The sequence below is a fragment of the Oncorhynchus gorbuscha genome, linkage group LG17 (assembly GCF_021184085.1).
Source record: "Oncorhynchus gorbuscha isolate QuinsamMale2020 ecotype Even-year linkage group LG17, OgorEven_v1.0, whole genome shotgun sequence".
Classification (NCBI taxonomy): domain Eukaryota; kingdom Metazoa; phylum Chordata; class Actinopteri; order Salmoniformes; family Salmonidae; genus Oncorhynchus; species Oncorhynchus gorbuscha.
Window position 1 is genome coordinate 34436229 of NC_060189.1, and position 16725 is coordinate 34452953.

The 16725-nt window shown below is 43.6% G+C and overlaps 1 protein-coding gene across 4 annotated transcripts in view; it reads left to right on the top strand.

Annotated features, from left to right (window-relative positions):
* LOC124001251 (A-kinase anchor protein 6-like) overlaps positions 1–16725 on the top strand; it is a 193060-nt gene that overhangs the window by 17332 nt on the left and 159003 nt on the right. For all 4 annotated transcript variants that reach the window (XM_046307903.1, XM_046307900.1, XM_046307901.1 and 1 more), the window contains exon 2: positions 1159–1551. In XM_046307903.1, the coding sequence (XP_046163859.1) occupies positions 1204–1551 (348 nt within the window). In that variant the 5' untranslated portion in view covers positions 1159–1203. The remainder of the gene's footprint in view (positions 1–1158; positions 1552–16725) is intronic.

The window sequence follows — 16725 nt, forward strand, 5'->3', positions numbered from 1 at the left end:
GGATATCCTGGGCCGAAGAGACGCACTAGAGACCAGGATCGCTGAGCCGGCACAATCTGTTGGATGCGGGCTGTGGATGCGTACCGGAGACACAGTACGTGTAACCACAAAGCATGGTGCCTGAAGGGTCACACGCTCCTCAAAGCGACTGTCTTGCTCCAGACTCCAACCCCTCCAAACTCTTTCGTCCCTCTCCACTGTCAACCACTCCTCGCTCAAACGGTCCAAGAATTCCTCCTCGGTCTCGGACTCACCCTTCAGCACCGACGCCCACGTCATCTGACCCCCCCCCCCAAAAAAAAACATTTTGGGGCTGCATCTCAGGTTCCCGTCATGTCCTCTCCTCCTGACCATGCTGCTTGGTCCCTTTGTGGCGGGATCTTCTGTTACGTCCGTCGTTGGAATGAGACCAAGGTGCAGCGTGGTAGGCGTACATTTGTCTTTATTATTAAATGACTCTCGAAAAAAGAAAAAAAATACAAAACAAACGTAAAGTTCTGCAGGCTCAACAGCAACTACGCAAAAACAAGATCCCACAACTTAAGGTGGGAAAACGGGCTGCCTGAGTATGATCCCCAATCAGAGACAACGAAAAATAGCTGCCTCTGATTGGGAACCATACTAGGTCAACAAAGAAATAGAAACATAGATTTGCCCACCCAAGTCACACCCTGACCTAACCAAATAGAGAATAAACAAGGCTCTCTAAGGTCAGGGCGTGACACAGACAGACAGACAGTCAGTCAGACAGTTAGGCAGTTAATGTGGGTGGTTTGTGCACATTGTTGGGTCTAACTTTTCCCATGTCTTAAGATAATATTAGAATATGGTCATACGCTCCCCCACAAGACTGCGAGCTGAGCTGTCTGATTAAGAAGCTCTCATTGGTATCTGTAGCTGCTAATATTAGACGTCTGGTTGTAGAACGATGGCTGATTTATTCCCCAGCAGAGCATGAAAGGAACTGCTTATGGATTTGCATCTGAAATTACCCAATCGGCTTCTCTCAGTATAAATTAAACATTCTCTGGCAGCTCTACAGTTACTAATTAATGTTTCTGTCCTTTCTTCCTTCCTTCCCTCCTTCCTTACTTCCTTCCTTCCGCCCTGTCCTCCCTACCTCCCTTCATCCATCTCTCCCCCTCTGTCTCTCTGCAGCTGATTGAGAACGGATCTAGCTGTAGGATCTAGCTGTTATTCACCATGATCGCTGCTGTGTCTCCCATGGCCTGTGAGGCTGTCTCGCCAATGATCACCTCCGTCACGCCCACCCTGGAGTCCAGCCCTAAGGAGGAGGAGGAGGCAGGCCTCAGCCCCAGCCAGGGTGGTCTCTGTGGGGAAGGTCTGGCCCAGGAGAGGGACCCGGCCCAGAGGTATCAGAACAAAAAGCCCCCTCCCCTGCACACGGGGGCGGACTGGAAGGTGGTGCTGCACCTGCCTGAGATCGAGACGTGGCTGAGGGCCACTACTGAGAGGGTCCGGGACCTCACATACTCTGTCCACCAGGACTCAGTCAACAAACACGTGGACGTGCATCTAGTGCAGCTGAAGGTGAGTGGGCCTCCACACACTATATACTCTCATCTCATATTCTGGTTTCAGACAGCCTAGTAGCAAGGAACTACCCTGGGCCCGTGGTCACAAATTGTCTCAGAAAGGCAATGGTGATCTATGGTTGATTTTCACTTTTGAATAAGATTATATGGACAGGGAGATCAGCACTCCTACTCTGAGACCCTTTATGAATATGGGCCCCAGTCCAGATCTGTTTGTGCTGTCTTGGTCCTGAGGTCATTGTCGTTGCCAGACAACAGACCGCACAAACTGATCTGGGACCAGGTTAGCAAAGAACACCGTCAAGTGCAGAATTGTCCAAAATTGGCTTCCCAAGTGGCGCAGTGGTCAGTGCTAGCTGTGCCACTAGAGATTCTGGGTTCGAATCCAGGCTCTGCCACAGCAGGCCAGGAACGGGAGGAAGATTTAATTAAATGTAATGAGGGGAGCTGTACCTTCTCAGTAGCCTTGGAGCTGGACTGGTGGAGCACTATGTAGGGATTAGGATGCCATTTGGGACGTCGCCTCAGATCAATGTTGAGAATCCCTCCTACCCCAGCACAGCCAGTCCAGGCTGGGGCTGTGGATGATGTGTTCTGATGATTTTGCAGATAGCAGCTATTTTGAAGAAAGTTTTACGTGCAATGATTGTTGTGTGGTTGTTTTATCTGCCTTAATTGAATGCATTGATTGTAAGTTGCTATTGTTTCATGACTAAAATATAAGGGTGAAAGGCTACTGGGTTGATCAGTGACTGGCTGATCAATCAGCCGATGGTCTTATTGGATTCTGTTAGAAGGTCATGGTGGACCAGCCCTCAACCCTCTAATTAAACAGGAAATGGAGGAACAGAATTAGTTCAGCCAGCCAGCCTCAAAGCACTGGTAAGACTCAAAGTGAGTCTCAAATGGCACCCTATTCCCAAGTGCACTACTTTTGACCAGAGCCCTATGGGCCCTTATTTGGGTTGCAATTTCTGAGGCTGGTAACTCTAATGAACTTATCCTCTGCAGTAGAGGTAACTCTGAGTCTTCCTTTCCTGTGGCGGTCCTCTCCTCATGAGAGCCAGTTTCATCATAGCGCTTGATGGTTTTTGCGACTGCACTTGAAGAAACTTTCAAAGTTCTTGAAATTGTCCGGACTGACTGACCTCCATCTCTTAAAGTAATGATGGACTGCAGTTTCTCTTTGCTTTACTTGAGCCGTTCTTGCCATAATATGGACTTGGTATTTTACCAAATAGGGCTATCTTCTGTATTCCAACCCTACCTTGTCACAACACAACTGATTGGCTCAAACAAATGAACTTTTATCAAGGCACAGCTGTTAATTGAAATGTATTCCAGGTGACTACCTCAAGAAGCTGGTTGAGAGAATACCAAGAGTGTGCAAAGCTGTCATCAAGGCAAAGGGGGGCTATATTTGAAGAATCTCAAATATAAAATATAGTTGGATTTGTTTAACACTTTTTTGGTTATTACATACACTACCATTCAAAAGTATGGAGTCATTTAGAAATGTCCTTGTTTTTGAAAGACATTGTTAATATTGTAAATTACTCTTGTAGCTGAAAACGGCAGATTTTTAATGGCTTATCTACATAGGCGTACAGAGGCCCATTATCAGCAACCCTCACTCCTGTGTTCCAATGGCACGTTGTGTTAGCTATCCAAGTTTATCATTTTTAAAGGCTAATTGATCATTAGAAAACACTTTTGCAATTATGTTAGCACAGCTGAAAACTGTTGTCCTGATTAAAGAAGCAATAAAACTGGCCTTGGAACACAGGAGTGATGGTTGCTGATAATGGGCCTCTGTACGCCTATGTAGATATTCCATGAAGATATCTGCCGTTTCCAGCTACAATAGTCATTTACAACATCAACAATGTCTACACCGTTTTTCTGATCAATTTTATATTATTGTAATGGACAAAAAAATGTGCTTTTCTTTCAAAAACAAGGACATTTCTAAGTGACCACAAACTTTTGAATGGTAGTGTGCATGTGTTATTTCATAGTATTGATGTCTTCACTATTATTGTACAATGGAGAAAATAGTAAAAACAAAAGAAAACCCTTGAATGAGTTGGTGTGTCCAAACTTTAGTGCAAAATGTCAGAAATCTACTCTGCTGACTTGTTTCTATTACACTCCCGGATGGTAACAAGTATAGAAACTGCTTATTAGTGTACTTCTCAACATGGTGACTGAGATGTAATGTACAGTATATCCAGTCTGTCTTTAGTCTGTGCAAGTCTGGTTCAAATCAACATGTGCTTTTAGCCAACTCCCCTGAGTATCGTTGTCATACCATACTAATGCCAAACATGTACAGCAAAACAGTCATAATCAGAGTAGTCAAAACACACTCAGACAGGACAGACAGTTGGTAGACAGTTGGAAGACATTGACAGGCGCTCCCGTAACTGTCGTACAGCCTAAACCACCGGTCTGTCTCTCTCCTCTCTGTGTGGATATCACAAACAGACCGACAGTGTTGAAAGCTCATCTGTGGACTGTGATATATATATATATATATAGAAAGGTTTCTGTCAGTGTGCCTGCTCACTAATCCTCCTCAATAATCACCTCACCATAAGACGCCATTTGCGACACCACAGACCGTGATGATGTAGGCTAATGTTGGTATGAATGGTGCTAATAGGTGGACGTTACTTATCTCTTTTCAGCCTGTGTCCTCTCAATCATAATAGACCGTCTTCAGGGTTAGTCTTGTCACTCTGTACACTATATAGAGACTGAGTACGAGTATTAGATTGTATGAAGGATACCGAGGACACAATGTGAATGATGTAATGTCTCAAGTAGAATAGATGCCTGATACCGTGTCTGTGTACACATTACTGAGGTGTTTTAGTTTAGAATCATCTCCGTGAAGTGATGCATCATAGGTAGGCTACTACATTTACCTGAAAATATCCTGAAGAAGGATTATGGTAGATTTGGTTACATACGTATACAGTATTCTATTTATTGTTTTGACAAAAGACGGTTGCCTTAGAATAATGTTAATGGGGGGAACAGCATTACACCTGTGTTTATAGATGGATGTGGGCTCTGGTCAAAAAGGATTTACCATAAGGCTCTGGTCAAAAATAGTGCACTATATAGGGAATAGGGTGCCATTTGGGATGTATACTTTGTCAATAGTGTGCCTGCATGAAGGATCAAAGGCAAATGAAATGACCATGCCTAAATTGTTCAAACTGTACCCTTCCATAATCCCTTCCTAACCCTAGAGTCGTGTCTTTGGCTATGCCGGATTAAGTGATATGACATGCCACAAAATAATATTTATAGAGCTGTTATCTTCCGAAGAAACTCTTAAAGACCTAGTAATATTTCACATCAATAGCAGTCAATATTAATCGTGACCTTATTTCAGTCTCATCTGAAAGTTGTAAATTCTTGGTTATCTTCACGAACCCTGGCTAACAAGTTGAATCAGCAATACAAAATTGGGTTTAATTATTTATTTACTAAATACCTAACTAATCACACAAAATTACATATACACAAAATGAATCATACCTTGATTACAAATTATGTCATAAAGGAAAACGTCCCTGGCGGACGGAACAGATATGACAGCTGGTTACACAAAGAAAGTGGGTTGGGTTTGAGTGAAAGAGCAGGAAGACTGAAGAACAAAGGGAGAAGCGATGTCTCTATCGGGCCGTAGGCAGCTACTCTATCGTAAATACAGAATCTTATGCATTCTAAATTACCGCCCATTTGGAAAAGGAAAATGCAATAAATATTTACTCTGATCTGCGCTTCGGTAGGTTGGTCGTAGATGCTGGTCGTGTTGGCCAACAGAGATCTTCCTGTCCTCGGAAGAAAGTCTCTGGTGGTGAATTGGATACATTGTAGTAACGTTGTTGTGTGGTTTGCAGCTGCTGTTGCTAACTCAACGGCTAGGAGGTATCACTTCTGTAGTGAATAAGAGTTCAAAGTTCATACCATTCGCAACCAAAGCTCACGCTGAGGTTGGCTTTGTTCTGTAGTTATTATCTGAATCCTTCTGACATCGGATCGTTATCCTAATGTACCCGGAACCGCTATTATATTGTCGTCAAGGCTTTATATAGGAAGGGAGAGGAGGGCGTGTTTCATAGCTTATAACCAATGTCTCTTCACGTGGGCGGGCCACTGAGTCGGGCCTAATTCACTCATGAAAACAAAATTCTCACATTTTAGAAGCTAAAATCACGTTCATCCCCTCACAAATAATTTCATGTTCAAACAATTCCATGTGAATCTGATAGCTATAATGTGTAGACTTTCCACTGTACAGTTTATGTCATTCTATCATTGATGATGTCTAATCTCATGACAACCGAACTGACATCATATTCATTAAGTACCTGAACATTAATTTCCCCACACCTTCTGATGTTCCCAGAATCTCTATGTTAACCAAGGGATTTTCAATAGTCACATCAGTAGGGTAGAGAGAGGAAAGGGGGGGGGGGTATTTATGACTGTCATAAACCTACCCCCAGGCCAGCGTCATAACACTAGTCTTGGATTATGTAATCCCTATTCAGTCAATTTTGCACTTTTCAATTCATATCACTTCAGCATGAATGGACAAATTGCCATTTATCTTATCAATGCACTGATTAGGCCTATCTTTGAGTATTAACTTTTAGATCTACAGTAAAGTTGGTCCTTTGTTAAAATGCAGTCTTTGTGAACAGTTTTAGTGCAGGAGCTAATGCTGGTGTTTATTACTAGATTAATTATGGTAGAGTGAGATGCTCTCCAGTGGCTAACCCCTGGGGCTTAATACTGTGCTGCCTGGCTGGCTGGCTGGCTGGCTGCCTGGCTGGCTGGCTGCTATTATCTTGCTCATCCCCACCTGCTGAGATGTTCCCACTAATCACTGGGCATATTTTATGTGGGATTGAGATTCACATCATAGATTAACATTGAGGCTTGAGCTGCACAAATGGGAGAGGCCCATGTCACTCTGATAATAGAGTGTAGAGATTATAATAGAGATTACATTTCATTTATAGAGCATCCGCACTAAAGACATATCTTAGAAAATATAGGTTTTAATGCTATTTTAAAAACAAAAGTTTGGTCAGTGTGTGTCTCTTATGCAATCACAGCTAACATTGAGACTTCTGCTGCAGGAATGGGAGAGGGGCGAGGCCCATGTTATTGTGCGACTAAGTGAAACACAGAGAGAGAGAGAGTGGATGATGCTAGCTAGTCTCCCTGATGGTGTGAGGTCTTTATATAGCCCTTCCTCTCCTCTTTGCTGTTTCTGGATACTGTGAATAAAACATGCCTTTGGCGTGACAAAGAGAGGGAAGGCTTCCGGTTAGAACACACACTCACAAACTGCAGCATCATCTCTAAGAGCTTTCACCTCTCGTAAGGTTACCTCTGTTTACGCACCAAAATATTCACAGGGAGAAAGAAAAGGCAGTAAGAGAGAGAGTGTGTGTGTCCGTGTGTGTGTGTGTGTGTGCCTCATTTGTCCTGTTAGTGCTGCTGAGTCATCATGTATTCCAGTTTTTGGACCAGTCAGAGAGGCGTAGTCAGTCCGACTGTCCCAACCTTCACATTGACCTTTGGCATTATAAAGGATACACTGGTGACCTGAAATTTTGGACCACCTTCCCCAACCTTTCAGTCGATGGATAGTCTAGCTGAACTCGGTGCCTGGGTCTGAAATGGCATGCAGTACACTACTTTCGACCAGGGAATGGAAGTAGTGCACTATATAGGAAACAGAGTGCCATTTTGGATGCACCCATGCTTGCTTACAGACAGACCTCTCCATTCTCTAGCTGAAGCTGTGCATTGTCTGTCTGGAGAATGCTGAACATGTGACATCCTGAGTCAGTGTCTGGTCCCGTATTCACAAAGCGTCTCAGAGTAGGATCGCTGATCTAGGATCGCTGATCTAGGATCGGTTTTGCCTTTCACGTCGTGATGAACAAGACAAGGAGGACCTGACCCTAGATCAGCTCTATGAGACGCATTGTGGATACAGGCCCTTGTTGTGAGAGTGAGTGACTGATCTCTTTGTTGCGGTGGTTGGCTTCCTATGAGAAAGTGACGCAGCCCGGTTGACGTATTGCCTGGCCAGGGCTCCACTGCCTCTTGCTCTGTGTGTCATTGATAACGTTGTGTTCCCAGCTAAATATTTTCTCCTCAAACAAGAGTACAATGGTCTTGCTGCTCTCAAAGGTGTCTTACGACAGCGATGAAGACGTTGCGTTGTTGATATGGTATGTGTTTCTTGAGGACACCCGTAGCGGTGAAACTAGTATGCAGTTATGAAGCTGTAAATATATTGAATAGAAGTTATTTCAATGAGCGTTGTGGTTCAAATGTAGATGGCGGGAATTGCGGTTGATCTACTGTTTGATCTTGAGACGATCAGAAATTATCCATGTCATGCGTTTCTCTGTAGAGGCATTTCTATAGCACTCTCTTTCTCACTCTCAGCTGTTATAGGGGATGACATCATGCTTTTTCATCTGCCAATCCTGTTATTGGCCCAGTAGGTTTAATTTCCTCCTCTGTGCCTTTCAGTCAAATCTCTTAATCTCCCCTCAAATCTCCCTCCATCTATTTAAAATGTACCGTTAGAACCCAAGACCTGACCAACATCTCCACTGTAAGCAATATGCTGTAACAACATCAGACACAGGACATTCTGTTAGCTGCATTCTGGGGACTATTCCTATTTCTAACGGGGTCTTTCAGGATGAGCGTGTCTGTTTTGATTCAATGTCTGTTTGGGTTCAATGGTAAAGTCTGCCATCTAGTGGGGTTTGGTGGTTACAATGTTATAATATTCACTTTTCATCATTCCAGTAGGTGGCACATCTGAAGACCGACAGACAATTGATTTTGACTGAATTTGAAACATCACTTTGATATTTTAACTTTGAAATATAATCACGTGCACTGTATCTGAATTGACTGAATTGTATTGTACACAAAGACTGTTGATGCAGAAATGTTTGTTGTCTACTACTGTTTATATGGACAGTTGAAGTCTGAAGTTTACATACTCCTTAGCCAAATACACTGCTCAAGAAAATAAAGGGAACACTAAAATAACACATCCTAGATCTGAATGAATGAAATATTCTTATTAAATACTTTTTTCTTTACATAGTTGAATGTGCTGACAACAAAATCACACAAAAATGATCAATGGAAATCAAATTGATCAACCCATGGAGGTCTGGATTTGGAGTCACACTCAAAATTAAAGTGGAAAATCACACTACAGGCTGATCCAACTTTGATGTAATGTCCTTAAAACAAGTCAAAATGAGGCTCAGTAGTGTGTGTGGCCTCCACGTGCCTGTATGACCTCCCTACAACGCCTGGGCATGCTCCTGATGAGGTGGCGGATGGTCTCCTGAGGGATCTCCTCCCAGACCTGGACTAAAGCATCCGCCAACTCCTGGACAGTCTGTGGTGCAACGTGATGTTGGTGGATGGAGCGAGACATGATGTCCCAGATGTGCTCAATTGGATTCAGGTCTGGGGAATGGGCAGTCCATACCATCAATGCCTTCCTCTTGCAGGAACTGCTGACACACTCCAGCCACATGAGGTCTAGCATTGTCTTCCATTAGGAGGAACCCAGGGCCAACCGCACCAGCATATGGTCTCACAAGGGGTCTGAGGATCTCATCTCGGTACCTAATGGCAGTCAGGCTACCTCTGGCGAGCACATGGAGGGCTGTGCGGCCCCCAAAGAAATGCCAACCCACACCATGACTGACCCACCGCCAAACCGGTCATGCTGGAGGATGTTGCAGGCAGCAGAATGTTCTCCACAGCGTCTCCAGACTCTGTCACGTCTGTCACATGTGCCCAGTGTGAACCTGCTTTCAACTGTGAAGAGCACAGGGCGCCAGTGGCGAATTTGCCAATCTTGGGGTTCTCTGGCAAATGCCAAACATCCTGCATGGTGTTGGGCTTTAAGCACAACCCCCACCTGTGGACGTCAGGCCCTCATACCACCCTCATGGAGTCTGTTTCTGACCGTTTGTGCAGACACATGCACATTTGTGGCCTGCTGGAGGTAATTTTGCAGGGCTTTGGCAGTGCTCCTCCTGCTCCTCCTTGCACAAAGGCGGAGGTAGCGGTCCTGCTGCTGGGTTGTTGCCCTCCTACGGCTTCCTCCACGTCTCCTGATGTACTGTCCTGTCTCCTGGTAGCGCCTCCATGCTCTGGACACTACGCTGACAGGCACAGCAAACCTTCTTGCCACAGTTCGCATTGATGTGCCATCCTGGATGAGCTGCACTACCTGAGCCACTTGTGTGGGTTGTAGACTCCGTCTCATGGTACCACTAGAGTGAAAGCACCACCAGCATTCAAAAGTGACCAAATCATCAGCCAGGAAGCATAGGAACTGAGAAGTGGTCTGTGGTCACCACCTGCAGAACCACTCCTTTATTGGGGGTGTCTTGCTAATTGCCTATAATTTCCACCTGTTGTCTATTCCATTTGCACAACAGCATGTGAAATTTATTGTCAATCAGTGTTGCTTCCTAAGTTTACAGTTTGATTTCACAGAAGTGTGATTGACTTACATTGTGTTGTTTAAGTATTCCCTTTATTTTTTGAGCAGTGTACATTTCAATTCCTGACATCCTGACATCCTCATAACAATTCCCTATCTTAGGTCAGTTAGGATCACCACTTTATTTTAAGAATGTGAAATGTCAGAATAATAGTAGAGAGAATTATGTATTTCAGCTTTGACTTATTTCATCACATTCCCAGTGGGTCAGAAGTTTACATACACTCAATTAGTATTTGGTAGCATTGCCTTTAAATTGTTTTATTTGGGTCTAATGTTTCGGGTAGCCTTCCACAAGCTTCCCACAATAAGTGGTGTGAATTTTGGCCCATTCCTCCTGACAGAGCTGGTGTAACTGAGTCAGGTTTGTATGCCTCCTTGCTCGCACACACTTTTTCAGTTCTGCCCACAAATTTTCTATAGGATTGAGGTCAGGGCTTTGTGATGGCCACTCCAATACCTTGACTTTGTTGTCCTTAAGCCATTTTGCCACAACTTTTGAAGTATGCTTGGGGTCATTGTCCATTTGGAAGACCCATTTGCAACCAAGCTTTAACTTCCTGACTGATGTCTTGAGATGTTGCTTCAATATATCCACATACTTTTCCTACCTCATGATGCCATCTATTTTGTGAAGTGCACCAATCCCTCCTGCAGCAAAGCAACCCCACAACATGATGCTATCAACCCCATGCTTCACGGTTGGGATGGTGTTCTTCAGCTTGCAAGCCTCCCTCTTTTTCCTCCAAACATAACAATGGTCATTATGACCAAACAGTTCTATTTTTTGTTTCATCAGTCAGAGGACATTTCTCCAAAAAGTACAATCTTTGTCCCCATGTGCAGTAGCAAACCATAGTCTGGCTTTTTTTATGGCGGTTTTGGAGCAGTGGCTTCTTCCTTGCTTAGCGGCCTTTCAGGATATATATAAGACTTTTTTTTACTGTGGATATAGATACTTGCGTACCTGTTTCCTCCAGCATCTTCACAAGGTCCTTTGCTGTTGTTCTGGGATTGATTTGCACTTTTCGCAACAAAGTACGTTCATCTCTAGGAGACAGAACTTCCTGAGTTGTGTGACGGCTGCGTGGTCCCATGGTGTTTATACTTGCGTACTATTGTTTGTACAGATGAACATGGTACCTTCAGGCATTTGGATATTGCTCCCAAGGATGAACCAGACTTGTGGAGGTCTACAATGTTTTTCTGAGGTATTGGCTGATTTCTTTTGATTTTCCTATGATGTCAAGCAAAGAGGCACTGAGTTTGAAGGTAGGCCTTCAAATACATCCACAGGTACACTTCCAATTGGCTCAAATTATGTCAATTAGCCTATCAGAAGCTTATAATGCCATGACACCATTTTCTGGAATTTTCCAAGCTGTTTAAAGGCACAGTCAACTTAGTGAATGTAAACTTCTGACCCACTGGAATTTTGATACAGTGAATTATAAGTGAAATAATCTGTCTACACAATAATCTGTGTAAACAAAAAAAAATCCGACTTGCCAAAACTATAGTTTGTTAACAAGACATTTTTGGAGTGGTTGAAAAATTAGTTTTAATGACTCCAACCTAAGTGTATGTAAACGTCAGACTTCAACTGTAGAGCTCCATGAATAAGTATAGCACACAGATGCCCATTCATCATTCCATATCCAATGTTCTCTCCTGATTTTTGCATTACCCTTTCAAGGATGACCTTTGTGACTGTTTAAAGGTCTGCTAAAAAAGACTACGTTCTAGCATCTATCCCCATCATCCCAGCCTGCGCTTCCTGCATCTCTGCCCTTGTCTGCTGTCTATATTTAGGAGGCCTGTCTTTGTCCTGACCGAGTTATTCAGTTATAACCATGGGACAGACCCTGGTGGAGCCAGCCCATGACAGTTATGATAAAGATACAAGTAAAGGATTGACCCTCTGCGTATAACTTGATTAAGTGGACCGCTTAAGCAATCTGTTATGCTACAAGACCTGACATCATGGTGATGGGTGAGAAATGAAGGAGGTTGTTACTATAGTGATACTTTCATTGTGTGTTTGGAAAGAATTATGCTGTTAATGTAGACAATATGTGAGTGAAGGGAAGTCGATGTTTAGACTGCCCTTAGGTGTTACATAGCTGTTATATCACCCAGTCTCAGTCATAGAGCCTCGCTTAGACCTGGCAACTGCATGTAGCAGCTGCATGTATGCGTGGTGTGTGTGTGTGTGTGTGTGTGTGTGTGTGTGTGTGTGTGTGTGTGTGTGTGTGTGTGTGTGTGTGTGTGTGTGTGTGTGTGTGTGTGTGTGTGTGTGTGTGTGTGTGTGTGTGTGTGTGTGTGTGTGTGTGTGTGTGTGTGTGTGTGTGTGTGTGTGTGTGCGTGTGCATGCGAAGAGAGAGAAACACAACTGTGATATAGCCAAGTAATGTGATCACACACTTTCCAATACACACACACACACACACACACACACACACACACACACACACACACACACACACACACACACACACACACACACACACACACACACACACACACACACACACACACACACACACACACACACACACACACACACACACACACCGGCGCAGACATACAGAGACGCCTCAGTGGGAGACAGTTCAAACTCCCACAGTTTTATTTATACTCTAGGATCAGTGTTCAAAGATGTGGATTGCAGCTGTTTGTAAAACTGTATTTCTAGTGATGTAATCCCAGCGCCGCGGAGAATCCCAGGAATTCAACCATCTCATGTCTCTCTGCAACAAGTGTGTGTGTGTGTGTGTGTGTGTGTGTGTGTGTGTGTGTGTGTGTGTGTGTGTGTGTGTGTGTGTGTGTGTGTGTGTGTGTGTGTGTGTGTGTGTGTGTGTGTGTGTGTGTGTGTGTGTGTGTGTGTGTGTGTGTGTGTGTGTGTGTGTGTGCTTTTGCATGCAGATCTGGCTTTGTGAGGTTGTGTGTGCTTCCATTGGTATTGCTGGTAAAGGCTAGTTTATGGTGTTTGGCTAGCTGCGTACCTTTACTTAGCAACATTAACACTCTGTTAGTTCAGGCTCCACAAAGGAAAAGTTACGTTACAACGTAAGCTGTGACTACTGAGGGCGCCAATGGCAAAACATGTGGGAATAATGTTATTTGTTATAAACTGGATGGTTCGAGCCCTGTATGCTGATTGGCTGTATACCATCGGCATATCAGGCCGTATACCACGGGCATGACAAAACATGTATTTTTACTCTTCTAATTACATTGGTAACCAGTTTATAATAACAATAAGGCACCTCAGGGGTTTGTGATATATGTCCAATATACCCCGGCTAAGGGCTGTGTCCAGGCACTCCGCGTTGCATCGTGCGAAAGAACAACACTTAGCCGTGGAATATTGGCCATATACCACACCCCCCCGGGCCTTATTGCTTAATTATAGCATGTACAGAGATTGCTTGCACAAACCTGCCATGCAGTATAAGAGATGTGTGATGTCGCCTTCTACCGTTTTGCATGAACTTCTTTGCAAAGTTATGCAACAACATTTGAAACAAGTGATTTAACAAACAAGGACTAGAATCACAGGGCATTAGAAATTACTTAAATACCCTTGAACTCCCCCTACACCCCACCCACTGCCCCCTGTGGCAGCTGCACCCACTTGGCGGGGGGGTTGGGTTAACTCAGAGAGGAGGGTGAGGTCAAAGCCTAAAATAACCCCCCTAGTGTTGTGAGAGGGGAGGGAGCCCAACCCTGTCCTTCTCCTCCAGTGAGAGATTCAGGTCAGTGTGGATAGAGAGAGACACTCACACCAACCAGAACCTTCTACATGATAGACAAGCTCTGATACCAGTAGTCAGAGGTACTGAACACAGCTAGACAGTACTGGTTGACTTTGCTTTGAATTAAACTTTCATCAGAATAGTGTAGAGGAAAACCCAGAGACTATCTCACATCTGTGACAGGTAAGGCTGGCTAGAACCGTTGGATTTGGACAATATGTGAAGGAATTATTAATGAATGGGTTGTATAACCACATGATCTTTGAACAGGGTGTGTTTTGTAAAGAGGCCTCTGGACAATATTTGATTCGGAATGGTCAGATAATCCTGATGGTGGTCACTGTGTTTGGGGATAGTTAACGTTATCGCAATTACAGTTGGACTTTATACTAGTGAACAAAAGTGTGTGTGCGTGTGTGTGTGCCTCTGTCATCAAAGACAGTCGTGAGCATGCTGCAAAGTGACAGCAGTGCAATACCTTTAAACAGCAGCGGTGAAATGTCATGAGTTTCTTTTAAAGTAACTTCAATTATTCAACATCTTTTCAAATGCTAACCAGAGCCATAGGGAATTCACTTTGAAGGGTTGCTTTTAATTCATGATGTTTTTGCCTGTTATCTTGTGAATATAAATCTGCTGCGTATCGAAGACACATACATAACTAATTGCATTTGATTTGTATGTCTTTGTAGCAATTATGTGGTTAGTAATAATAGGACATATTGCATAGCTGATAACACTTAGACATGATAGTTTCACCTTATATGCCCTATTGACAGGTTAGCTGACAGGTCATGCAGATACTTTAATTGAGCATTTCCTGTGTTGGCTGGAGGTGAACTGCTGTTGAAAGACTTACCAGGAAATACATTTTATGATCCCTCCCTGATATGTTGACCCATTCTGTATTCCCCTGTGACCAGTACTGTACTGTATGTTTATTTTGGAGTTGAGTGGAGCCCAGTCAATCGATGGTAGTGGTGCGTTGGCTATGTGTTTGACCTACATTCAGAGATGCCGTGTTATTTGGAGACCAGGAAGCGACAGAGCCAAGATACCTCTGGCACAGGAACCACAGCCATGTTCTGTTGTTAGACCTGTTGTTATGGAGACCCTGCCTGCCTGGCGCTGGGGTACAGGACAGGTCAAGAGCACATTCAATTCATTTTTTTCCTGATCTAAATAGAGCCTTTGACGGTCATTCCATTTTGTCAGCTGGTTATTGTCATGTAAAAGCCTCTCAGTCTCACGGTAATTGACCGGTAATTAACATAAACATGTTTAGCATCTCCAGGCCTCCACGCTTACAAGCCACATACACACTTTTGGAACATCTACATTAAAAAAAGTATAATTCATCAATTTATTATACACCATCACAAAACAATCCATGATTAATTCTAGGCAGGTCTCAAGAGACATTATGATAGGAAGAAAATTGATTCCAGAAGAGCAGAATATGAGTTAGTCTACTATATGTTATCTGGCTATCCTCCATGCCATGGGCTGTAGGCTTGTTCATTTAGCAGACTAGATATGCTAATAAGTCCTGTGACATTATTTTATTTATTACGATTTTATAGTAAGAAGAATATTATTGAACTTAGATTAATAAAATGGAAAGGATATTCTTCCCCATTCCGGAGCGAGTGCGCATATGAAGTGACTATGTTGAGCGTAAAAGTGATCATTTGAAACAGGTCCTGTATGCTAGATTTAGAGTTATTTGGCAACTTTGGTTGTGAATGATACAAACCTTGTCTTAGAATGTCTTAGCAATCAAGACATATATGGGCTGCATGATGCGACTATAGACTATTGATGATTTGAGAAAGTCGCAAAAAAAAAGCTTGCTCTCTTAAAAACACTATACTGTTTTGATGATAAGTGTTAATGTGATTTTCGATTGCATTTTGCATTGATTTTAAGAGTGGTTAGAGGGACAATAGAGCCATGAATACCAGGCCATTAGGACCTGATGGTACTACCAACCTATGTTCAGAGTGCATAAAAGGAGATTACCGTGAACAGTCACAAAGAATTTAACTGCGGTCAGCGGCCTAGCCTACTGCGGCCTAACCTACTGCTGTTATGATAATCTCCTCAATAACCTTCCACTCTGATGTAAACAGCTTTCAGTTGTTTCCTGGTAGGAATCTGGTCTGGTGTTAGGGTAGGAGGGCATCTGTCAAAGTGTTGGGTAGGAACGCATCTGTCATAGTGAGTCAGCAGCTGATTCCAACACTGTCCCCGAGTCTCACCCCAGGACTAGTGGAGGGGGTAAAGGTCAACCAGAGCCTGACTAAACAGATGCGGCCAAACGTGGCCTGTGGTGCTGCAGTAGAAACTCATTTATTCAATATCAGTAATATCACTACTGTAAGGAAGTATCATCCAAGATGGCTGCCATATTGAAACCCCTCAGAACAAGGCTCTGGGGTGAAGTTGTCCCTAGGTACACATCTAGGGTGAGTTTCCTCTCCCCAAATCCTAACCTTAACTGTTAGTGAGAGAATGTCAAAATTGACTCAAGATCACTGTCTTGGCGAAACTTCACCCTAGTCCTTGAACTAGAGGAAAGAGGAAGAGGAAGTGGCTCTCTTGGAGATGAGATGTCTCAGCAGTATTTTCAGCTGCAGAGCTGAGGGTGAGGAGAGGTTTTAAGAAAGGCAGTTGGAAGGCTGAAATTAGCATCTTAATATTAAAGGGCCCTGCCCATCCCAGCCTGCATTGTGCCCTCAGGTGGGAGTTAGGCAGGCTTAGACAGACTCTATTATTCTGTTCCTGAGATAGACCAGTATTACCCTGGGTGTCG